This window comes from Carcharhinus amblyrhynchos, chromosome 1, assembly GCF_965287045.1.
Source record: "Carcharhinus amblyrhynchos chromosome 1, sCarAmb.v2.hapA, whole genome shotgun sequence".
In the NCBI taxonomy this organism is placed as follows: Eukaryota; Metazoa; Chordata; class Chondrichthyes; order Carcharhiniformes; family Carcharhinidae; genus Carcharhinus; species Carcharhinus amblyrhynchos.
The window spans coordinates 130,209,617-130,235,597 of record NC_137324.1 but is presented as its reverse complement, the minus strand read 5'-3'; the positions used below and the strand labels follow the sequence as shown (position 1 = coordinate 130,235,597).

The window sequence follows — 25,981 nt, the reverse complement described above, 5'->3', positions numbered from 1 at the left end:
AAGATTTGAAGTTAGGGAATGAGATTAATTGAATAATTTAAGTGAGTTGGACAGCCCAAATAGGTAAAATGACCTCTCCTGGTGGTATAAAATACTATCCTGATTTTACCGTCTTTCTGTCTTGTGCAGAAACCTTCAACAAGATTCTTCAAGCTCGTTTCAAGTCAAGTCCTGGCCAGGATCAGAACTCTGGACAGTGTGGTTTACGAATTACTTTGCGTTCAAAGTCTTGATAAGCAGTGTTTATGTACCTGAAGAAGCAGCACATCTGTTGACAGTAAAGTTGTTTTCATTTTCTGATGCTTTACAAACTTGTGAAGACACCAAAATTAATTTGACATGAAGGTGGTTGTATTATTCTTCAGAACAGGATCATCTACGCCATAGTGCTGAGCAGATGCACTGTTTTAAATGGTTATGTTCTGAATCTACAACTTATTGTCTGTAGAATGCTGCTGGGATTCAAGAAAAAGGATTCAGAGAATTAGATGTGCACCTTTTTAATTGGACACGTTTCTTGCACCTGAATGATGATGCTCCCTCAAAGCAAAAGTAAAATACTGTGGATGCTGCAAATCTGAAATAAAAAACAGAATATGCTAGAAAGCAGTAGATCTGTGGAAGAGAAGTGGAGTAATGTTTCAGGTTGATAACCTTTTGTCAGAACTAAGAAAAAGTTAGAAATTCAACAGATTTTAAGGCAAGGGGTGGGGCTGAAGAACAAGCAACAGTCTGTGAAGGCCGGAAAGATTGAATAACGGAAGGGATGATAGTACTAAGTGAGGTTGTAATGGGAGCAAAGGTTATGATCTGAAATTGTTGAACTCAAAGTTGAGTCTGAGGGCCTGTAAAATGCTTATTCAAAAGGTGAAATATGTTTTCTCAATTTTGCAGCAAGCTCAGAACAGTATCAGAGACCAAGACCAGAATGGAAGCAAAGTGGAGAATTAGAATCGCAGGCAACTAGAAACTCGCGATCACGCTTGAGGACTGAACGGAAGTGTGCAAATTAATCTTTAATTTGCATTTGGTGTCTCTGTAATGTAAAGGAGACCAAATTGTGAGCAGCATATGTAGTATGGTAAATTGAAGAGGTACAGATAAACCCCTGTTTCACCTGGAAGGACTGCTTAAGGTGCTGCATAAGAGACCAATGACAATAAAAGGGCAGATGTTGTATCTCCTCTGTTTGCATGGGAAGGGAAGAAACTGTTAGAGATGATCAAAGGGTGGAGCTAGCAGGGTATACCATCAGGAACTATCCCTACTGAATGTTGGTAGGGGAAGCGAAGTTTGTGTTTGGTGGTGGTATCGTGCTGCAGGTGGTGGAAACAGTAGAGGTTGGTGGGATGCAAGCCCTCTTTATTCTTTGGTTGGGAGACACCTTCTCCTACAACTCCATAATGAATGAAGTACTCAACTTCTTGGTTGGGCCTAACTGGGGATTTTAAAGCCTGGAATCTCTGTAGCACTGACTGACTCAGAAAAGCTACCTTGGAGAAGGGACCTCAAACAAGTACTGCACTCCTTTTATTCTGTATTGGGGAAGGTCTTAATTGATCAGAGTTGTGTAAAGGAGACATTTTTTTTGTCCTTCTTCAATAATGGCAGGCAGTGTGCATCTGACTAGAAATGTATACACGTTTCTTCCTTGCTTTAGTAATCCAAGTACAGACAAATACAGGTGCTATGTGGAGCAATTTTTGGGATAGATTATTAAGGAAAGATTAAAGAAAAACTCTGAAGAAAGGCAAACACATGGAGTTGTTTCATTGGAAAATTAAGTCACCAAAACAATATTTAAAGTGATATTTAACAATATTTAAAGTAATAATATCAGCAAATGGTGTGAAATATAAATGGGGTGCTGACCACTCATCAATGTTTAATATTTTTCAGATTCTAAATTTTACTGGCCCAATGATACTCACCCCAGGTTGCTGGCACATCTTGTCACTACAGTTTAAAGCTGGGAAAACACCTATAACTTTAAACACGCATCTGCTAATCGTAACTGGGTCAGGAGTAACAGTTGAGCTCCCATTGCGTCTCTGCTCAATTCACGTGCAGGTATATATTCAATTTTTGAGCATCTGTAAATCACTTAATCAGAATTGCAACCTCTTTCATCTTAAATGTTATATATTTATGCAAGATTCTTATGTATAAAAGCATTTTTGAATCTAATTTAATAAAGCCATTAATTTAAATTTATCCTGAAAAGTAGCATAACTGTACTTAATATTTTTGCATTTCACATTATGGAACCATAGAGTCCCTACAGTGCCGAAGGAGACCCATCAAGTCGGCACTGACTGTCTGAAAGAGCGTATTACTAAGGCCCAATTCCATGTCCTATCCCCATAATCCTGCACATTTACCAAGACTAATCCACCTAACTATCTTTGGACTTGAGTTCAAAACTCACCATTCAAATGGAAGGAGCACTTTTTTTATTGCGCTTGGACGTAATAATCCCAGACACTAATTTCTTACAAAAATGACTGGCTACAAATCTTTGAGAATGAACCCAGAGAACAAAACTGCTGGATTGGCAAGTAGTCAAATGTCATAGTTTGGCTGATTACAGAAACTGAAGAATTGCCACATTGGTGCGGTGAGCTGTATTCATCAGAGAAGGAATTTTTGGAGTTTGGGGGGATCTTTACCATGCCGCTAACTGCGCAGGTATCTGGTGAAGCTTGATATGAGCATTGATTGTCTGCATTGGAACATAGGCTGTGCTGTAGCACCAGCATCCTTCGTGTTGATGAATAAAATCATCCTTTAATGTGAGAAAATAAGGTTTGGTAAACAAATGTTGAGGGCAGAAAATGCTAGTACAGGAGGCCCTTGTGCAAAACTGTTGCAACAAGCCTTTTTTGAAATCTATTTTTATTTTGAGTAACTGTTTGAATATTTGTCAGAACTTGCACATCTGAAAGAAATGCTGCTGTGGGATTTTACAGGATTAAAGCACTAAAACATAGATTAAAGATTAAAATGTAAGGTGTTGCTTAAGAAGAAAATCGCCTGGATAAAAAAATTTAGTAGGACGGGCAAGACTTGGCAATTCCTATTTTCAGTTTTAATTGCTTAAACTGTAGTAGTGGAGAATATTGGACTATAGCCATAATAAGCTTGCAGTATTTAGAAATTGAACAAATTACTTTAGAATTACTAATTTAACAGTAATTTGAAGAGAACAGAAGAAGAAATTTCAACCCATACTCCTCAATCTGGGATCATGGAGGTATTAAACATCTTGTAGCTGTGCATTTTTTTTAGTTCCTCCTCCCCTTGCCCCATCAATTTTACTTTATCGCATGTAGGTGTTTTCCTTGCTCAATTAGTACTAACCTTCATGCATCACTTTTCTATAAATGTTCATAGAATCCCTACAGTGCAGAAGGAGACTATTCGTCCCATCGAGTCTGCACCGAACGCAATTGCACCGAGATCCTTTTCCCATAACCCCTCATATTTACCCTGCTAATCCCCCTGACATTACGCTTAATTTAGCATGGCCAAAAAACCCAACCTGCTCATCTTTGGACTCTGGGAGGAAACCAGACACCCCGGAGGAAACCCACACACACGTGGGTAGGAAGTGCAAACTCCACACACACTGACCTGAAACTGGAATTGAACCAGGGTCCTTGGCACTGTGAGGCAGTAGTGCTGGTCCCTGTGCGGCACAGTATTTTTTTTGAAGTTTTGAGTTTATTTACTTTATGATTTGGGCATCCGTGATTAATATTGCATTTCTTTTTTATATTTATTTTTGGAAAGAACTTGCATATTGTCATATCACATTCTCAGAATATCCCAAAGCACTCCACAGTTAATGAATTCCTGTTTGAAGTGTAGTCACTGTGGAGACAATCAGAGCCCATTTGCCAGCAACAAAGTCCCACAAACAGCAGCAGTAAACACAACAGTGAAGCTGTTCTGTTGTTGTCAGTTAAGTATTGGCCAGGTCATTGACCAAACTTCGTTGCTTTCTTAGCATAATTCCATGGATCTTTTGGGTTCACTCAGGCAAGAAAGATGTTTGCTGTCAGAAGGTGTAGCATTTTGCTCGGTACTACACTGAAATTTAATCCTATGCCCAATCTGGGAAGTGGATTTGAATCCACAAATCTCTGACTTGATAAAAAGAAGTACTTACATTTACACATACCTTTTACAACCTCAGGATGTCCAAAAACACTTTATGCCCACAAGTTGCTTTTGATGGAAAGTCACTGCTATAATGTAGGTGGTGTGGCAGCTAGTTTCAGCAGTGCAAATTCACACAAAAACCATATGTTAATGACTAGCTGATTTGTTTCAGTGGTGTTAATTGTGGGATAAATCTTTGCCGGACTCTGGGGATTGCTCTCTCGATGTTCTTCAAGATAATGCTATGGGATCTTTTACATCTGCCTGAGAGGCAGATGGGGCCTCGGTTTTATGCCTGATCCAAAAGGCCACACTTCCAACAGTGCATCCTACCCTGGACTTTGATTTTTAAGCTCTGTTCCTAGAGTGTGGTGTTGGCTCAGTGGCAATCTATTGGAAGATAGATTTCCCTTACATTGACAGTGCTTTGTTTGAAACGTCATTGTAACACTTTGGAAACCCTGCCTTTTGTTGCCTTATTTCTATTGTAGATTATTCTCTGACCCAATTTTTGTAATGGGGCATGCGATCTCTTGCGTTTTAATAAGTAAGTAATAACTATCCTCACTGAATCCTCATAATGCTGGTATAGGAGCACTAGAAATGAAATCATGAAATATTGCTTTCAACATAGTTTTAGTCTGTTTTCTTTACCTATTTCTCCAAATACACAATCTGCTAAAATAGTCTTGCTTTCTGTCAACAGGGGGATATGTATTCTGATGCAATTCTACAGTGTGGTGTAAACTGTTATCTGGGGGAAAAAGGTAAGGACAATATTTTGGTTGTATATTTGTTAATTTTGGGAGGTGGAATCTGTGTGAACCAGTGACCTGATCGTTGAGGTCCATTTTGCTGGACTGCTCCCCTAAAAGAAAACGTTACAACATCTTTTGCCCCTCCTCCGTTCAAGGCACCAAAATCATTGACAGATCAGATCATACTTATTTTCTTCTAAATCTGCAGCCAGGCTGCTATCTTGCAGTTGACCCTCCAAACTCCAAGCAAATAGACCATTGAAGCTGTAGCAATTTGCTGCTCCAATTTACTTTCAAGCTGTGTGAAGTTCTGCTGACAGGTTGCCATAAATACTGCAGTGACTTAACAGTGGAATTCAGTGTTTCTGCTAAGTCAGGAGGCAACATCCAAGTTGGAAGCCAGTGGACCACAGCTGGCTGAAATGCGATTGGAGAAGTCTGGAAAAGTTGTAGAACGGTGCGGGGGTGGGGGGAGGAATTCAGACTGCAGGACATTACAGAATGATTTATTGATTATTTTGTAAAGCTGGCTTTGATCATTGTGATTTTGTGATGTGAGCATTGCAGAGCGCTCCTTTGGAAATCAAAGCATAATTGGATAATTGAGAGACCAATAGCTCTTTGTTGTGCTTGTGCCTGGATTGGGGTTTTCACATCCGAAAAAGCATCAAAGCATTGTTTCTATGTGAAATTAAACTAGTAAAACTCAGGTAATGAATCTGAACAGCAGCTAGGAGGGTCAAACAATGTACATTCTCCACAAGTTCAGACAACGCTTCTTCTGCTATCTGTATACTTTCTACTTTGATTAGATGATGAGTAGTCAACTTGAATCAATTTTAAAATAACACTGCATTCTTCTAGTTTAGAAGACAGTGCTTCAAGATGATAGGCTTTTAACATGTCTAACATGCTGTTAGCATATCACACAAAACTGTGCTGTTAAAATGTTGTATGATATATATTTGACAGGAAGCCTGTAATCTCTTTACCTCGTAAATAGGACATAATACAGGCAAACCACAGATTTGCAACACGGTTCCTGGAAACCATGCTATAAGTCAAAAAATTGTAAGTTGGAACAACTTCTTCCCATTGGATCACTATTATAAATAGGGGATTGGTTCCTGAACCAAGGCTGGAAATCACTCATGGGGTACCTGGCAATATTAAATGCATTTAGCTCTTTCTCCATCAAGCAACTGAGGTGACTGCCTGCATGCCTTAACACAAGTTCCTCACTTACTGTAGAGTAGTGAAGTTTATTAGTCACAAGTAGGGCTTAACATTATCATTGCAATGAAGTCACTGTGAAATTCCCCTAGTTGCCACATTCTGGTGCCTGTTCGAGTCAATGCATGTAACCAGCACATCTTTCAGACTGTGGGAGGAAACTGGAGCACCTGGAGGAAACCCATGCAGACATGGACAGAATGTGCAAACTCCACACTGACAGTAACCCAAGCTGGGAATTGTAGGGGCTATACTGAAGCCATTGACCTCGGTCAGTGCTTGTGACCTACTGTGCGTCTAAGTGTGTGTGAAATATAGTGTATAAATGCATTAAAAATTGCAATAGTTATGCCAAAAATGTTTAACAGAATGAAACACCCGTTTCAAACGTAATAAAAATAGTTTAGCCTGTCCAGTTATACAGATGGATGGCGCAGAATGTCAGTGTGTACATATGAATGTGCTGGCCGGCATTGTAAAGTTGGAAGTGATGCTGTAAAGTCGAAATGGGGCATCGATTTATAAACGTAAATGCTGTTTGTTGTAATTCGAGTGTTGTTAAGTTGACTGCTTTATTTCATTTTGCCTTAAATGTTGAAGCATGATTATTTCTTTGACACAAATGGCAAGAAACCTCTCAGTACTGTCACCAACATTCAACTTTTATCTGGTACTTTAAAACATGAGACTGTTTCTTAAATTCATCCCTGTGTTTTTCAGCTGCTGTGCACTGGCATGATAGTCTTTCTCTGGAATCTGCATCCTGGAAGATAGATTCTGAACTGGGTTTGGATTTACGACTTAAGTGGCAGCAAATGAGAGAAAAAGGAGTGAGCAGGTAAAACCAAGAGGTGGACACAGTGTTTAAAAGTTAAAAGGCCAAGAATTTGCGATACTCGACTGCAAAACTGTTCACGTTCAGTCTCATGACTCCTCTGAGATTGACAGCAGTTTCTGGAGTCTGCCTGTATGTAACTAATTGGGGAAATCCAGAAGTTACTGCTAGTGCTTTGTGCTGTTGAAGTCCGTTAGAACTTATTGAGCTGATGTGAGCTCACCCTTTTAAGCTAGTGACCTTGCTGTAAAAATCTTTGAGAAAGTTGCGCTGTATTGCATGAGATGTAACTGGGTTTATAATGGTGCACTACAATCATAATTACTGCGAACAGCCTCACCATACCTGAAGAACTAATTGATATATTTAATCACCATCTTCTGAAGAGCAACTAAGGATCCTGTGAACAAATAAAGAAATCTCCACTGTAATTCATATTTTTTTCTTGAGAAAGTTTGATATTTCAGCTTCTACTTTAATCCCATATGTATGTTCTGTGCATTAATTTTGTTATTTGTAAAATGTAAGAAAAGAAAACAGTGCATTTTGTGTCCTTATTTGTTGCTGAGAGACTATTTTACTATGTGCGCACTGAAGTTCAGCATCATCCATCTGTATGACTGGACAGATCAAACTGTCTTTATTACGTTGGAAACTGGTGTTTCACTTTGTGTTTTTGGCATAACTATTGCGATTTAAACTGAAGAGATTCTTTTTGATCATTAGTAGTGTTGCTGGATGCTTGGAGATCCTATTGACTTGGCGCTAGATCAGAACTGATTTCAAGAAAGTAGAAATCTAGTTACACAGTTTGCTGCATCAATTTTCTTCAAGGTCAACAGCAACAATGCTAATTTTGTCACTGACCCTAAAAACCAAGCTGAAGGATAGTGTATACCTGGAAAGGAGTGATGTAGTTATTTTGATGTTGGGCTTGAATGACTTAATTCTTATCATTCTTTTCGTTTTTGGTAGGCAAGGGGATTAAGGGTTATGGGGAGAAAGCGGGAATGTGGAACTGAGCCACTTCAGATCAGCCATGATCTTATTGAATGGCGGGGCAGGCTTGAAGGGCTAGACGGCCTACTCTTGCTCCTAATTTCTTATGTTCTTATTTATGGCCACCATCTCATTCACAAATTTAGAATTATACTTATGATTCATTTCATTATTCCTGATGCTATTGTAAAATGTGACATTGTTTTTGTGTACAAAGGGATACAATTATTCAGTTTCACTGAAAGATTCCAGTATTCTGAGTAGAGTTTGCAGAAGGATCTAGATAGGCTGGGCAAATGGGCCAGGAGCTGGCAAATGGAATTTAATGTTGGCAAGTGCGAGGTGGTCCACTTTGGTAGGAATAATGGTAGGAAGGACTATTACTTACGTGGCGAAAAACTGCAGCAGGCGAAGGTACAGAGGGACCTCGGGGTCCTTGTGCATGAGTCGCAAAAACCCAGCCTGCAGGTGCAGCAGGTGGTCAGGAAGGCAAAAAGGATGCTGGCCTTCATAGCGAGGGGGATTGAATATAAAAGTAGGGAGGTCTTGCTGCGGCTGTATAGGGCATTGGTGAGGCCGCAGCTAGAGTACTGTGTGCAGTTTTAGTCGCCGTACTTATGCAAGGATATTTTGGCCTTGGAGGGAGTGCAGAGGAGGTTTACTAGGCTGATACCGGAGTTGAGGGGGTTGAGCTATGAGGAGAGGCTGAATAAACTAGGCTTGTACTCGTTAGAGTTTAGAAGAATGAGGGGAGATCTCATTGAGACGTATAAGATGATGAATGGGATGGATAGGACAGAGGTGGAGAGACTCTTCCTGCTCAGAAAGGACAGTAGGACTAGGGGGCACAGCCTCAAGATAAAGGGGGGGCAGTTTAGAACGGAGTTGAGGAGGAACTTCTTCACTCAAAGGGTGGTGAATCTCTGGAATTCTCTGCCCGTTGAGGTGGTGGAGGCTGCCTCGCTAAATATTTTTAAGACGCGGGTTGATGGGTTTTTGATAAGCGAGGGGATTAAGAGTTATGGGGAGAGGGCGGGAATGTGGAACTGAGCCACGACAGATCAGCCATGACCTTATTGAATGGCGGGGCAGGCTTGAAGGGCTAGATGGCCTACTCCTGCTCCTATTTATGTTCTTATAATGAAATTCACTGAAGAGTTTTTGTGTTCTGTAATGTCACTGAGTTAGTAGTTCAGAAATACTTCACCCAATTTGACATGGAACTGCAAACAAAAACTGAGGGATTCTTTGATCATTCGTGTAGACCTAATTATTTTAAAATTTTAAGTGGAATGAAGAATATATGCAACTGTAAAGTGTTTGCGGGCAGCTATCTATTTTTGTTCATGGATGTGGACATCACTGGTAAGGCCAGCATTTCTTGCCCAGCTCTAATTGTCCACTTAGTTCAGTTGTGTGGAGTGTGGTGCTTAATAACATCAGTGGTGTATGCTCTATCCCTTACTGACTAAGGGGGCTTGGGGGTCTACCTCTTCTATTTGTGCTATTGTGATATCATAACATCACTGAGCCATGATTTGCAACCCTCAGACAATGAAGGCTATGTGAAGACAGAATTTTCTTTGAAGTTGTTGCCTTGAACTGCTGTAGTTCTTGTAGTATAGTTACATCCATAGTGCTCTTAGATGGAGTTTCACAATTTTGACCCAGTGACAGTGTAACTGGGAGAGGAACTTGAAGGTGTTGGTGTTGCCATGTGCCTGCTGTTCTGCTCTTTGAGGTGGCAAAGGTCAAGAGTTTGAAAGGTGCTGTTGAAGAAACTTGCTGAATTGCAGCAGTGCATCTTGTACATGGCATGCACTAATGCCACTGCATTGGTGGCAGAGTGAATGGATGTTTAGGATGCTGGGTGGGTTGCCAATGAAGCAGGCTGATTTGTCCTGGATAGTGTTGAACATTCTAAGTGTTGCTGAAACTGTGACCTCCAGGGAATTATTCCATCACATTCCTGACTTGTTCCTTATAGATAGTGGACTGGCTTTGTAGAGTCAAGAAGTGAGTTGGTCACTGCAGAATTCCCAGCCTTTGATCTGCTCTTGCAGCCACAGTATTTATATGGTTAATCCAGCTAAATCTCTGGTCAGTGATGAACAGGGTGTTTCATTGTGGGGGATTCGGCTGTGGTAATGCACTTGAAAGTCAAGGAGGTGATTGCATTCCCTCTTGTTGGAGATGATGATTGTGTGTTACTTGCCACTTACTAACCATACCTGAGTGCTGTCCAATCTACTACAAATGGATATGACTGCTTTGGTGTGTGAGTAACTACAAATGGAACTGTCTACTGTAATTATCAAACCTGATGATGGAGGGAAGACCACTAAGTAAGCTGAAGATAGTTGGGACTGGGACACTATCTTGAGAAACTCCTGCAGCAAGAGATTACTGGTATCCTTTCTGCTAAATATTACTCCAGTCTGTGAAGAGTTTTCCCTTTGATTCCCATTGACTTCAATTTTTCTTGGGACTCCTTGATTCCGTACTTGCTGAAATGCTCTTTTGATGTCAAGGGCAGTCACTCTCACATCATCTCTGAAATTCAGGACTTTTGACCATGTTTGGATCAAGGTGATAATAAGGCCTGGAGCTGAATGACCCTGGCGGAATCTAAACTGAGCATTGGTGAGTTTATTGCTGCGCAAATGCCTTTTGATAGCATTGTCAACGATACCTTCCATCGCTTGCTGATGATCAAGTGTAGGTTGATGGCTGGTATTTTCCCGGATTGTATTTGTCCTGCCTTTTGTAGAAAGGACATACCTGGGTAGATAGAAGCCAGTGTTGTAATTGTGCTAGAACATTTTGTCTCGGCACATGGTTAGTTGTGCAGCATAATTAATCACTGCAAGTGGTATATTATCAGGGCCCATTTGATATATGCGGTCTCTTCAGTCTTTATATTGTGTGGATTGAATCCAATTGACTGGAATCCATGGTGGTGGGAACCTCAGGAGGAGGCTGATGTGGGTTATTCATTCATTTGGCATTTCTGGCTGAAAACCTTTGCACTTTGCTAGATGGCCCCATCATTAGAAGAGCCTCCCCCTCCTCCAGATAATGGTTTAATTGCCATCTACCATTCATGGCTGGATGAGCTTTTTTTTTGTGGGATCGCTCAACTCTGTCCATAATGTTTGTTGCCTGTATGCTGTAGCTTCAGTGGGTTGGCACCTCATTTTTAGGTATGCCTCGTGTCACTGCTAGAATATTTTCAATGACTTTGAATTTACATACAGCAAATAAATTAACAGCCCCATCACACTGTATTTAAAAGAAGTCAAATAAACTGGATGTTTTGGTGAAATAACGTGTGGTACTTATAGTTGATTTGGTTTGGTAAACGTGAATCACCTGTAAATGACAGATATACACCCAACTACATAAGCTTTGTGGAGTTAGTTAAAAATCATGTAATTAAATGAAAATTCTGTGATTTTGTTTTCACTTTGATATCCATTTGATCATATCCACCGATCTGAATTCAGCCCTACCCAAAAAAATTACCACTCTAAAGAAGAACATTTTAGATGCCTCAGAATTATGTATTATTTTCAGCCGCCGCCGCCACCACCACCATCTACTGGCTGAGATTTGGACAGCAGAAGATACCTCTAGCTTTGCATTTACCAGAGAATTTTACTTGCGCTCATCAAGCTGACTAATTTAGACCTGTATCTCATCCGTTCGTCCATGAGATTTTGGCCATTGTTCTCAGGGACTTTGATCATTTTTCCTTGCAACCTATAAAGCAGTCATTATCATCAATAATGTATGTAATTGTGCCTGTTGTAGTCAGGAACTAGAATTTCTGTTTTAATCGGATATTAGTTTCCTGGAAATCTGAAGTAGTGTCCAGATTTTATTATTACCAAAACCTTAACTTTTCTTTGTACAATTGTGTTTATTTAACCCAATTTTGACTCATCTGACTCATGATGTACATGCAACACATTAGAGATATGACAACGCAGGCACTGAATGAGTTGATCAAATATCAAAGATTTTATTTATTTTTTCGTGTGATGAGTGTGTCTGGTAAAACGAGCATTTATTTCCCATTCTTAATTATGCAGTGTTGGTACACCCACAGCTGTGCCCAGAAGTGTGTTCAGTCAGGTCTTGACCCAGCGACAATGAAGAAGCAGCAATTTAGTTTCAAGATTGAATAATAACCACTTGCATGTGGTGGTCTTATTCTTCTAGGTGGTAGAGGTTGTGGGTTTGGAAGGTGCTGTCAAAGGAGCCTTGACGATTTGCTGTGGTGCATCTACTATTGACTATAGTGGAGAGGAGTGAATTTTAAAGGTGAATATGGGATGTCAGTCAAGCGGGCTGCTTTGCCCTGGATGATGTTCTGCTTACTGAGTGTTGTTGGAATGCACTCATCCAAGCAAGTGGAGAGATTCCCATTCAGGGTGGTTGCTTACTGTGTTGTTACACTGCATTGTTCTATTTCTTAACAGCTAGAACTTTGAGGGTTTTGTAGCTGAAGCCCGCCAATGCATGGATCACCAGATTTAACAGACACATTTATTGAGTGGTTTTTATGTTGTAACTCATATTTGGAACCAAATGTCTGTGAGACAGCACCAGGAATTTAAACTGGTAAATTAGATTTTCAAAGCCTGGTTGACAAACTTGTTAACTCTGCCTATTGCCAATGGATTTATTAAAAGAGGTGCTGGACTGGAGGGAGTGCAGAGGAGGTTTACTAGGCTGATACCGGAGTTGAGGGGGTTGAGCTATGAGGAGAGGCTGAATAAACTAGGCTTGTACTTGCTAGAGTTTAGAAGAATGAGGGGAGATCTCATTGAGACATATAAGATGATGAATGGGCTGGATAGGATAGAGGTGGAGAGACTCTTCCCGCTCAAAAAAGACAGTAGGACTAGGGGGCACAGCCTCAAGATAAAGGGGAGGCGGTTTAGAACGAAGTTGAGGAGGAACTTCTTCACTCAAAGGGTGGTGAATCTCTGGAATTCTCTGCCCGTTGAAGTGGTGGAGGCTGCCTCGCTAAATATTTTTAAGAAGCGGGTTGATGGGTTTTTGATAAGAGAGGGGATTAAGGGTTATGGGGAGAGGGCGGGAAAGTGGAACTGAGCCGCAACAGATCAGCCATGATCTTATTGAATGGCGGGGCAGGCTCGAAGGGCTAGATGGCCTACTCCTGCTCCTATTTCTTATGTTCTTATGTTCTTATGACTTGTGAATCTGAATCAAAGAGCAATATAAACAGTTTCAAGGCATGGTTCTGTAATATCCCCACGTGTGTTTTATTCAAGTGCTGTGAAATCTAGTATTTTTTTGCTGGTTCCCACAGCACTTAACCAAGTGCGATTAGTGTTGTTAGCTATCAAGTAGTTTCAAGTGTCAAGATTTGCAAGTAGTCAGGGAATGTACTGGCAAAACCTAATGTGGAAAGTGGTGACCTTTTATCTTGACCATATTTAAGGCTGTTGGAGATGCCAGTACTCTCCTAGTATCTTTCCTTGAACTTCCATAAATTTGAGCTCATCCAGCCCATTTGCCCATAACTTGCGCTAGATGTGTTCACTCATTACTCCTGTGTTGGCTCCTGACGTGGCAACATCTTGATTTTAGAGTTCTTATCCTTGTTTTCAGGTCTCTCTATGGCCTGGCCTGGCCCCTCTAAATCTAATCTCCTCTTGCTCTAAAACTGTTCAAGGTATCTGTGCTTCACTAGTTTTGGCTGTTGCGCATTTGTAATTTTGATCGTTCCACCATTGGCAGCTGCCCCTTCAGCTACCTAGACCCTAGGCTTTATTCATCCCTGAAGTTTGCACACTTGCCCTCTTTAGTACCTATCACTGAGCAAGGGTTTGGTCATCTGTCAAGATATTTCCTCGTGTGGCTCGGTGTTAATTTTTGACTGATTACACTCCTGTGCTTTGGGACATTTTACCACTGCAGTCAAGGTGTATAAATATAGGTTGTTGACACTTTGGAGCCACTGGCAAAATCCGTCTATTTAAATGTTTGTGCTTCTCTAATGCAATTGCAACAACAGAACTGCACTGGTAAAGGGTGGTCCAGACTCAAAATATTGGCTCTATTCTCTCTCCACGGGGGCTCTCAGACTTGCTGAGATTTTCCAGCATTTTCTGGTTGTGATTGAGGTTGAGATCACACAGAAGCACACATGCGCACGGACACAGGCAGGCGGGTGTGCAGGGAGACACCTATATTTATAATGGGAATCAGCAGTTTTCGGTTCTGATCAGGTAGAAAGTATTGAACACTACATTATGATCGTTTTTCAAAACCTGACTGCTTTCAAATGACTGGCTCATGACCACAAGTAATTCTCAGTTTGCAGTTATGGAAAAGCCCCACACGTGCATGTTCGTTCTCAGTAACCTGTTATCAACTTCCTTGTTCGTGTGCTTACTCTCCAACTCTTTTTTTTTCCAACTTCCATTGCCTGGCACCCTACCTTCTCTGTTGCTGTTCCGTTCCCCATCTCTTTTAACATAAACCTGCCACCCCCTCCTTCATTCTCTCCCCATCTCCCTCTCTCTCCATCTCCCCCCCCCCCCCCCCCCCATCACTCCTTCACTCTGCCTCCTGCAATCATTCCCTCACACTCTGATCCCTCAATAATTTTTGCTGTGTCCCCTTCAATTCTTTCGCAATGTCTCCCTCTGACTCTCTCACTTGTGCACTGTCCTGTTCTGACCCACTGGCTCTTCCTCTGTCCCCCTTGTGGCCCTCCTGCTCTCTCTCCCCCCACCCCTCTATTAAAAGTTCAAGATATCAGGTGACAGTGACAGCCATTTGCATGAAGGCAGTATTTGGCATCATGAGCCCTTACAAATTTGAAGTCATTGACATTCAAGGAAATTCTACTGTTTGGTATCAAACCTAACACGAAGTGAAGTTGTTCTGGTTGTTGCATGTTAAACATCTGATTTCAAGTGTTGTGAGCATAGTGTCTTAGGCCCAAACATCCTTTTAACTGCTTCATCAATGACTTTTCTTTCATTGTAAGAGCTGAGGATGGGATGTGTGATTTTTACGTACCATTTGCAACTCCTCAGATACTGAAGCAGTCAGTGGCCGTCTGCAGTAAAACCTGGACTGTATTCAGCGTTGGGTTGATGATTAGGAAGTAACGTTCATGTTATGTAAGTGTCAGGCAATGACAACCTTGAACAAGAGAGAGAATCTGTTCCTCAACTCTTGATTTGAGTCCCCTATCTTTAACATTTTGGGGCCATCATTGACCAGTATGAACTAGGTCAGCCATACAAATACTGTGGCCACAAGTGGAGGTAAGAGCTTAGGAATTCTGTAATGAGTAATTCACCTCTTGATTCCCCAAAGCTTGTCCACCATCTATAAGGCACAAGTCAGGAGTGCGATGGAATATTCTCCTCTGAATGTGTGCAGCTCCAATAACACTCGAAGCTTGATACCGTCAAGAGCAAAGCAGCCTGTTTGATCAGCGCCCTATTCATCACCTTTAAATATTCACTCCAACATCCATCCATGATGGCCACTGCATGCATCATCTACAGGATGCACTGCAGCAACTCACCATGGCTCTTTCAACAGTACCGTCCAAACCCAAGAAGTCTACCACTCGGACAAAAAATGCAGCAGATGTGTAGAACTCCACCACATACGATTATGGGTGTTCCTACACCCACATGGACAGCAAGAAGACGGCTGTCTACCACCTTTTCAAGGGGTAATTAGAGATGGGAACAGTTGTTGGCCTCGCCAGTGACGCTCATGTACCATGAAAGAGAAAGGACAGCCCAGGATACTGCTTAACAGAAAACAGGCTCTGCTCTAAACTTTACTTAGCAGGGCAGAGTTGCAGCTACAGGTTTCCAGCATTTAAAAGAGCTTTCTGCCTGCATGCAGTTGTATGGAATATTGGAAAGCCTGTCAAGGATCTGCTCCACCATGTCTGAAAGTTTGAAAAAGTCCACTTTCAGTTTGTGTTTGCCCTTATAATTCTGTAATCTACCAAGTAATCTGGGGCCTTTGCAATGCTGTAATCTGTAGCCATGTTCCCTCTGGTCTGAGATTCCTCAGTTCAGTGGTCATGAACCTTCAACTGATAGTATTGAAACTTCAGAGAGGATAAAAAAAGAAAGGAAATAAGATCAAGAAAAACACTTGACATACACTTAATGGTTGATATTGAAGCTATTATGGCAACCATCAAAATCCAAATTTGTCTGTAGTGTGATTACCTATCAAGTTAAAGTGGTGGGTGGGATCCTACAGGGTAGAAAGCCTCTGCTCTGATCTTGGCTTCGTTACTGTTCCATTTCTGCCAAGTGAATAGATTTCAAATCAGCCAGAATATATCCAGAGTCAACATATATATTGGTAAAGTTCATAAGTCAATCCAGGCATCTGTTAATCATGGAATCTAGGCTATCCCAATATCTTGCACCTTCTGTGCCTGAATATTTTACTGTGCCTCTGATAGGGGCAGTTTATGATACATTGATTAATAAAGACATTAATCATTGTAGATATATTTAATTTTCATCTAACATTCTGGCTCCTGATATTTTTCAAACTGAATTCTCAGACCTAACAATTCTTTTTGTTGACTTGCTCATTCCTGCGATGTAGAAGTGTAAATCCTGATTACAAAATATCAGAAGGAGAGATTGGAATGGACAGCAAGTGCTCCACTGATTTTTGAAGCTCCTTTCACTCCATTTGAAATGACTGATATCCGAACAAAAATTAGCCCTTGTGCTTCAGTTTCTTAAAGCCAAGTTTGCTCGTAAAGTATTTGTTTTGCCTGTTTGGCCATGAATGCCTAGCTTTGTATTCTGATGATTAGTTGTGTCTGTTCTGTTTCTTAATTTATTCACGTAAAAGAAAAATTTCAGGATAGCTGTGCACTACATTCTCTTCATATTCAGTGCAGTTAAAATGAAATGTGCAGTATGTTGTGTATAATTGTATTACAGCATTGGGTCAGAAGTAGACCTTTAGCACCTGGCCTGTTCTTCCATTTTTTTTAAATGCTCATTGACCTGTACCACAACCAGCATTTAATATCCTGTTGAACCAGATCATTTGATATTGTAGAACACTGTGCAGGAGCCCTCTGCACTTGTTATGTCCTTGCAGGCTCTTTGCAAAAGTAATTCTGTTAATCTTAATCCTCACACTTTGCCCTCGCCTCCATTTTTTCCCACTCAAGGTGCTTGTCCAATTCTGTTTTGAAAGACACTACTGTATCTGCCTGCAGCACACTCTGAAGCACTGCATTCCAAATCTGAGCCACTTGCTGCATAAAAATATTTTCCCTCCAGTTGGTGTTGGTTCTTTTGCCAGTCACAAGTTGGTGCCCTCAGGTACTTGACCTGTCTACCAATGGGAACAATTTCTCCCTATCAACTCTGTACAGACCCCACATAAGAACATAAGAACATAAGAAATAGGAGCAGGAGTAGGCCATCCAGCCCTTCGAGCCTGCCCCGCCATTCAATAAGATCATGGCTGATCTGTCGCTGCTCAGTTCCACTTTCCCGCCCTCTCCCCATAACCCTTAATCCCCTCTCCTATCAAAAACTCATCAACCCGTGTCTTAAAAATATTTAGCGAGGCAGCCTCCACCACTTCAACGGGCAGAGAATTCCAGAGATTCACCACCCTTTGAGTGAAGAAGTTCCTCCTCAACTCCGTTCTAAACCGCCCCCCTTTTATCTTGAGGCTGTGCCCCCTAGTCCTATTGTCTTTTTTGAGCGGGAAGAGTCTTTCCACCTCTATCCTATCCATCCCATTCATCATCTTATACGTCTCAATGAGATCTCCTCTCATTCTTCTAAACTCTAACGAGTACAAGCCCAGTTTATTCAGCCTCTCCTCATAGCTCAACCCCCTCAACTCCGGTATCAGCCTAGTAAACCTCCTCTGCACTCCCTCCAAGGCCAAAATATCTTTGCGCAGGTGCGGCGCCCAAAAATGCACACAGTACTCCAGTTGCGGCCTCACCAATGCCCTATACAACTGCAGCAAGACATCCCTACTTTTATATTCAATCCCCCTCGCTATGAAGGCCAGCATCCCATTCGCCTTCCTGACCACCTGCTGCACCTGCAAGCTGGGTTTTTGCGACTCATGCACAAGGACCCCGAGGTCCCTCTGCACTGTCGCCTGCTGCAGTTTTTCGCTCCGTAAGTAATAGTCACCATCCGCCAATCTGAATAGCACCCGTTGACCCCCACTCTCTGCCTCCTATTTGACAACCAATCCTCTATCCACGCTAACACCCTACCCCCAACTCCATGTCCCTCGACCTTCTGCAATAACCTCTTGTGAGGCACTTTGTCAAACGCCTTCTGAAAATCTAGAGAGACCACATCCACCGGCTCTCCTCTATCCACCGCCCTAGACACATCCTCATAGAACTCCAGTAAATTTGTCAGACACGACTTCCCTTTAATGAAACCGTGCTGCGTCTGCTCTATCAAGCAATTCCCTTCAAGATGCCTCGCAATTTCCTCCTTAATGACAGATTCTAACATTTTACCTACCACAGACGTTAAACTAACCGGCCTATAATTCCCCGCCTTTTGCCTGGCACCCTTCTTAAACAACGGCGTAACATTAGCCGTTTTCCAATCATCCGGCACTTCCCCGGAATCCAGCGACGTTTGGAAAATAACCACCAAGGCATCCACTATCACCTCTGCCGTTTCTTTCAGAACCCTCGGATGCATTCCATCCGGTCCTGGGGACTTGTCCACAATCAGCCCCTCCAGTCTGTCGAGCACCGCCTCTCTAGTAACAGTAATGTCATTAAGACCCTCCAGTCCTACCATCTTTCCATCGCTAACACCCGGCAAATTATTCACGTCCTCCTCCGTGAAGACAGAAACAAAAAAGTTATTCAATACCTTAGCCATATCCCCATCCCCTACCACTAGGTCCCCTTTCTCATCCTCTAAAGGACCAACATTCACCCTAGCCAGCCTCTTCCTTTTTATATATTTATAAAAACTCTTGCTATCCTTTTTTATATTAAGCGCTAGCCCAGCTTCATAGTTTCTCCTACCCTTCCTTATCAACTTCTTTGTCAATCTTTGTTGACATTTAAACCTCTCCCAATCCTCTTCTCGCCTACTACTCTTAGCTACTCTAAATTCCTCCGCTTTTAGTTTAACACTTTCCTTCACCTCCTTCGTTATCCACGGCTTATTACCTCTCCTCCTACTATCCTTTTTGACCATCGGAATAAATTTCCGTTGAGCACCAAGAAAGATCTCCTTAAAGATCCTCCACTGCTCCTCAACAGACCCTCCCTCCAACGCGCTCTCCCAGTCCACATTTGCCAATTCTTCTCTCATCCTACCGTATTCCCCTCTATTCAAAAAAAAACTCATGATTTGAACAGCTCTATCAAATCTCTTCTCGACTCTCTTCTCTAAAGAGAGCAACACCAGTTTGGGCACATTCCTCCAGTTAAGGCTAAGCTATAGTTATATCGGGGTTCATCATAACTTCCTGTGTTTTCTACTTTCTGCCTGTGTTTATAAAGTTCAAGATCCTGTATGTCCTTTTTAACCACGTTCTCAACCTACTCCGTTTATGCACATATATCTCCCAGGGCTTTGTCCTGTACTGCCTTTATAATTGTATCTTTTATACTGTCTTTCATCATTCTTCCTACCAAAATATACAAATGCCCACTAATTTGCATGACATTTCAACTGCTATTTGCCCTTCCATCCACCCAACCATCTTGTTTATGTCCACTCGAAGTCTGCTGCTGTCCTCACCGTGGCCCCCTGCTTTGTGTCAGTTGCCAATTTTGAAGTTGTGTATCCAAGTCTAGGTCATTGATATAGATCATGAAAAGCAGAGGTCCTAGAACCAATCCCTGGGGAACTTCATTGCATCTTCCTGTAGTCTAGAAAGCAACCATTCACCTCTGCTCTATCTCCCAACACTTGGCCAACAATATACCTGTGTTGCTACTTTCCCTTTTATTCTTTGGACTTCAACTTTGCTGTCAAGTCTTATTATGTAGTACTTTTTCCACATAACTTTTGGGAGTTCATCAAGACCATACCATCAAGTTACCCATATCAGCCATCTCTTATCCCCATCAAAAAACTGAATCAAGTTAGTTAAACATGGTTTGCCTTTAACAAATCTATGCTGCTTTTCTCAAATTAATCCGCACTTGTCCAAGTAACTGATGATTTTGTCTCAGATTATCATCTCTAAAAGCTTTCCCACCACCAACTTTAAACAACTGATCTGTGGTTGCTGTTTTCTTTAAAACAAATGTGTAACTTCTGTAATTTTCCAGTCTTCTGGCACAATCCTTGTATCTAAGTGGATTGGAAGATTAAATGTAAAAAAAACTTGAATGCTGGAAATCTGAAATAAAAACAGAAAATGTTGGATAAATTCAGCAAGTCTGGCAGCATCTGTGGAAAGAAACTTAATTAATGATTTGAATCTTAAAGGTAGAAATGTCAGGAATTATATATTTGGAAAAGGAGGGAGGGGCTGGGCAGAATAGAAGAACAAGGATAGGTCAGGGCAGAGGAGAAATTGACAAATTTGTCATGGATAGAAGACAAATGGGGAGTGTTTACGGGCAATTAAGAGATAAGGGAGAGGGATAACCTTCAAAAGGGAACTCTGTTAAATAATTGAAGGGAAAAATTCAAGATTTACCTGGTTATGGGGAGAGCAACTAACGTGAAGGGATTAATTGGATAGCTCTTTCAAAATGTTTCAGGATCATTTAGCCACATTGTGTTGTGTCATTCTATGATTCTAACATTGAGACTGTTTTCTTTCGGAATAGGCAGAGATTGATAGATGAAGATCCTGGTCTGTGGCAGACAATCTCGCGATCGTATTCATCTGACTTTATTTGGCCCCGTTTAACTCCTGACTTCTTAATGAGCTTCACTGCTACTGCTTCCCACAACACAACGGTAAGTCACTCTGAAAAGCATGTTAAGTTGTGAAATTAACTTCAGACAGGTATGTATGTATGTATGGATTACAATTATCTCATTTTATCGATGGACTCACCAGTCTGGTCCATGTAAAATTAAATTAGAAGTGTGTCATGATGAACTTATTTTTAATACCATTAGTATGTTTTTAAAAAATGATTTTTTTTTACCATTCAACAGTGTTTACTGACATCATTACAATTGATTTAGAATACCATTGATTGAAATCATGTGTGGGAACTGAATTAATATAAACAACTGAAATAGCAGGACTATTAAAGTCATCCTGAGTTACTCATACTGTGCTTCCTCCATCCTGTTCTCTGCCTATCTACCTAGTCACTGTCACATGTCTGCAGTGTTCATAGTATCAATTACCTTTCCTCTCATTGGTTAAATGTGTAACTTTATTTGTCTTCAACTTCTATATTTCAAAAAATATTTGTCCCTTCGGTTTGCGGCGAAGAAAATTCTTATGAATTATGAATCCTTGCAAACCATACTGTCTGTCTCTGAAATAGACTAATCAATGGGAGGTATTCTGAAACGTAGTTTAACATGATGCAGAACCAGTTGATACCCCGGAAAGGCAGGAGCTGTGTTTGAAGATGAAAATAGCCATGGATGACTAAAGTGATAAGAAGTAACAAAAATAAAAGAAATACCATGTAAAAAAATGGTGTTCTAGCATTCTATCTAGACACAGGCTCAGTACTTTTATTTTTGTAAAATGTGACAAAACAAGAAAGAATTTAAAAAAGGGTGAGAATGCAAAGGAACTTGCAAGAAATATCAAAATTAACCTGGTATAGAATTAGCCAAAAGCTACTTAAAAATTAATAACAGTAACATTATCAGTGAAAACAAGGAAATGACTGCATGACGAATGACTGTTTTGTATCAGTTATTACCATGGAAAACGAAGATAGCATACTGGACAGCCTAAAGAAACTGATATTGAATCAGGGGGTGCACACTAATCAAAATTAATATGTGAAAATGACAATAATGAAGAAAATCTTGGCACTACAGAGTGACATATACTCATGAGCTGGACCCCTTAACTCCAATCTTCCAAAGGTTTCTTGTTTCAGGACCAATTCCTTTAGATTGCAGTACAGAGAGAAACCAGTGAATTATAAACCAGTTAGCTTAATATCTATTGTCAGGAAATTGCAAGAGCCTACAAATTAAGAATAGAGTGACAAAGACATTTTGAGCTGAACAGAGAGATCATGTGTGATGAATCTGATTGAATTTTTGAAGAGGTGATTAAAGTAGCAGTTAGGGGATTGTCTATGTATGTTATTAATATTGACTTTCCAAAGGCATTTGATAAATTCCCTCAAAGAACTCAATGAGCTAAAGTTGAAGCTCGTGCAAGGGTTGTTATTAACCTGATTGGAAAATTGACTTAAGTAGCAGAAGACAGAGTACAGGTGGAGCTCCAGCTAATGGGATGAAACTAGTTATATCTTTCAAGGATTTGTATTGGGCCCTCAAAGATGATAAGATGGCCACAAATCCAAGTTTATTGGTGACGTAAGATAGGTGGCATTGTAAGCAATGTAGAATGAAACAGCAAATTAAAGAGAGACAAAAACAAAAAATGCTGGAAGATCTCAGCAGGTCTGATGGCACCTGTAGAGAAAGAGTAGAGCTAGCAATGAAACTGTGATAAAGGGTCATCCAGACTCAGTGTCAGCTCTATTCTCTCTCTACAGATGCTGTCAGATCTGCTGAGTTTCTCCAGCATTTCCTATTTTTGTTTCAGATTCCAGCATCCACTGTAATTCTGCTTTGAGTTAAGAGGAGATATGGTACCTTAAGTCATGTACAAACTGTGAAAAATGGATTTCAGTGAAAGCAAATATGAGCTCATCCTTTTTGGACCTAAAAAGGATATATCAGAATACTTCCTAAGTAATGAACAACTAGGAATAGTTGAGGTCCAAAGAGACTTTGAAGGACATTTACATAAATTAAAGTGTCACAGACAAGTTGAAAGTAAACAAAAAAGGCCAGTGGAATTCTAGCAGGCTAGACTGCAGGGATGGAAGCTATACTACAGCTGTACTAATCTCTGGTTAGACCATTGGTGGAATATGAGTAGTTCTGTTTAGGAAAAATATTCTTGGAGAAAGTACAATGTAACTTCACTAGAATGATATCTAGATTCTAAGCCTTAAATTAGGAGGAGTGATTTCACAAACTAGGGTTATATTCCATGCGATTTAGAAGATTAAGGGCCGAAGTTTTCCAGGTATTAAGGGTATCAGAAAGGGTGGATATAGAAAAACTATTTTAGCTGGTTGAGAAGTCTAATGAGTATGGACTGAAAAAGAACCACACTTCTCATGAGTGAAATTAGGAAAGAGTTTTGCAGTAAATAGTGATAGATTTTTGGGGTTGTTTAGCATGTTTGTTCAAATTATAATTGATAGGTCAGTTGTCTTAAACCTGAGACTGACAAATTTATGTTAACCAAAGGTAATGAAAGATATGCAGTTACCTTTGCAGCAAGGGTAAACATTTTTTTGAGGGAAAAAAACTGCCTAACTTTTGTCATGAACTTTTTTTTGGTTTTTAAGGGCTCATTTTACATTTTTACTAACTCCTGTATTAGTTGAGACAGTTGCAGTGCCTGGGCCTGCAGCAAAGAATTAGTTTGAAAATGAACAAATAACTTGTACTTTAGATGTGCTGTTGTACTTTAATTGTCAGGGTAGATATTAATCCTTTAAAGGAAAAATTTGTTGAGTAATTTTTAATTATGAAAAGTCAACTGTGAAATAAAAAACTCAAAATTTCATTCGCTCGAGTTACAATTTATAAATTGAGCTGTTGATAACAAACTAAGGTTTTAATGTTGGTTGATCAAGTATGAAGAAGAACAGTTTGTTGCAGAACGTAAACAATCATTATTGTTAAATTCTCTTTATATGAAGCTGAATTTAAATTTTCATAATGTAATGCAGAATTCTGTGAATTGTCTTGATCAAGGAATGACAAATGTATAAAAGCCATTTGTAATAAATATTGAAATAATTAAAAGCCTAAAGCCCTGAGCGTAGAACTGTAGCATAATTGAATTCTTAAGCAATCAGTGCCTTGGGAGGATGTAGTTCGTACAACTAAAATGTATGTTGAAGTATTATTGCATGGACTACATTTTCAATAAACACCTTGCATCGTAATCCAGTGTTCTTGGAACCTTATTAAAAACATTGATCTCAGTAGGATTTGCACTGCAAATGAGTGTTTAATTTTGATGTAGTACTTTAAGCCTTCACCTTTTGATGCCTCCTGCCATTATGAATTTTGATCAACCAAGCTCCACGTGATTTAATTTCCCCGTGGATCTTGGACTCTGCTTCTGTGGGTGATATCCAGCTTTTCTGGATTTATATAATAGAGGCATTCTCATTTACTGGATTTGGATGATCAGTATTTAAGGGAACACTCAGACAACAGGCAGAGATTTCCATTGTGATCTTAAATTCAACATCTTTGTATGTCTCTGCTTGATGCTCCATGATTCATACTCACTCCTCACAGGTTTTTCTCATTCCGCAATCACCACTCTTCTTTACTTTCCTCCTTCCATTTAGTTATCATTTTAGTGAGGCTTTACCTAATCTAACACCTACAATACTGTTATGTTTATGTCTACTACTTTTGTCCTTGGGGACACTCCTCTACTTCCAGTTATAGGCTCCCTCCTTCCTGTCCTCCAATCATAGGTTCTGCCTCTGAGAGAGCCAGACGGGACCTGTGATTGGAGAAGCGAGAGCAGTGACCATGGAAGACTTGGAACCTGTAGTTGATCATGTTGCTGCTCACTGATTCTGTTTCCCACACGCATGCTGTGCCTTTGGAAAAATTCTGCTATGGTATGAGAATGTCACTGGCAAGGCCAGACTTGATTGGCCATTGCTAATTACCCTTAAGAAGCTGACGGTGAGCTTCCTCCTTAAACTACTGCCATCTATCTGGAGCAGGTGCATCTCCTGAAGTGTTAGGAAGTGAGTTCTAGGATTTTAGTCATGTGACAGTGATATAGTTTCAAGTCAGGATGGTTTTAAGTTTTTTTTTAAGGTTTATGTTTTAGTGTCACAAGTAAACTTCTGTTAACTCTGCAATGAAGTTACTGTGAAAATCTTCTAATTGCCATACTCTGACACCTGTTCGGGTACACTGAAGGAGAAATTAGCATAGCCTATGTACTTAACTTCATTTCTTTGAGACTGTGGGAGGAAACCCATGCAGACATGGGGAGAAAGTGCAAACTCCGCACAGTGGCCCAATCTGGGAATCGAACCTGGGTCCCTGGCATTGAGGCAGCAGTGCTAACCACTTTGGCACTGTGCCACCCCATGGTGTGTGGCTTGGAGGGAAATACCATGTGGTGGTGTTCCTATGCACCTGCTGCTCTTGTCCTTCTAGATAGTAGAGGTTCAGGGACTGGAAAGTACTGTTGAAGGAGCCTTGATGAGTTGCTGCGGTGATTCTTGTAGATGGTGTACACTATTCCCATTGGCCTGTGTGGAAGAAGTGAAAGTTTAAATTGGTGGATGCGGACTGATCAAATGGGCTGCATTGTCCTGGATAGTGTCAAGCTTCCTGAGTGCTGATGGACCAGGCAAGTGGAGAGTATTCCATCACACTCCTGACTCGTGCTTTGTAGATAGTAGTCAGGCTTTGCAGAGTCAGGAGGTGAGTTATCTACCTCCAGAATTCCCAGCATCTGACCTGCTCTCGTAGCTACTGTATTTATTTGGCTGGTCCAGTTCAGTTTCTAGTCAGTGGTAATCCCCAGAATGTTAATGGTGCATTCAGTGATGCCAATGTCATTAACTGTCAAGGTAGTGTCTTTTGGGAGTGGTCTTTACCTGGTACATGTAGCTTGAATGTTACTTGCCAATTATTGGCCCAAGTCTAAACATTGCCCAGGTCTTGCTGCATATGGGCACTGACTACTTCAGTATCAG

The 25,981-nt window shown here is 40.7% G+C and overlaps 1 protein-coding gene across 1 annotated transcript in view; it reads left to right on the top strand.

The window, feature by feature from the left end:
* The window catches only part of tmem131l (transmembrane 131 like), a 156,602-nt gene that overhangs the window by 100,680 nt on the left and 29,941 nt on the right, over positions 1–25,981 (top strand). The window contains exons 13-17 of the mRNA XM_080192584.1: positions 130–277; positions 1,900–2,070; positions 4,871–4,931; positions 6,876–6,993; positions 20,834–20,966. Coding sequence (XP_080048710.1) covers positions 130–277; positions 1,900–2,070; positions 4,871–4,931; positions 6,876–6,993; positions 20,834–20,966 — 631 coding nt within the window. The remainder of the gene's footprint in view (positions 1–129; positions 278–1,899; positions 2,071–4,870; positions 4,932–6,875; positions 6,994–20,833; positions 20,967–25,981) is intronic.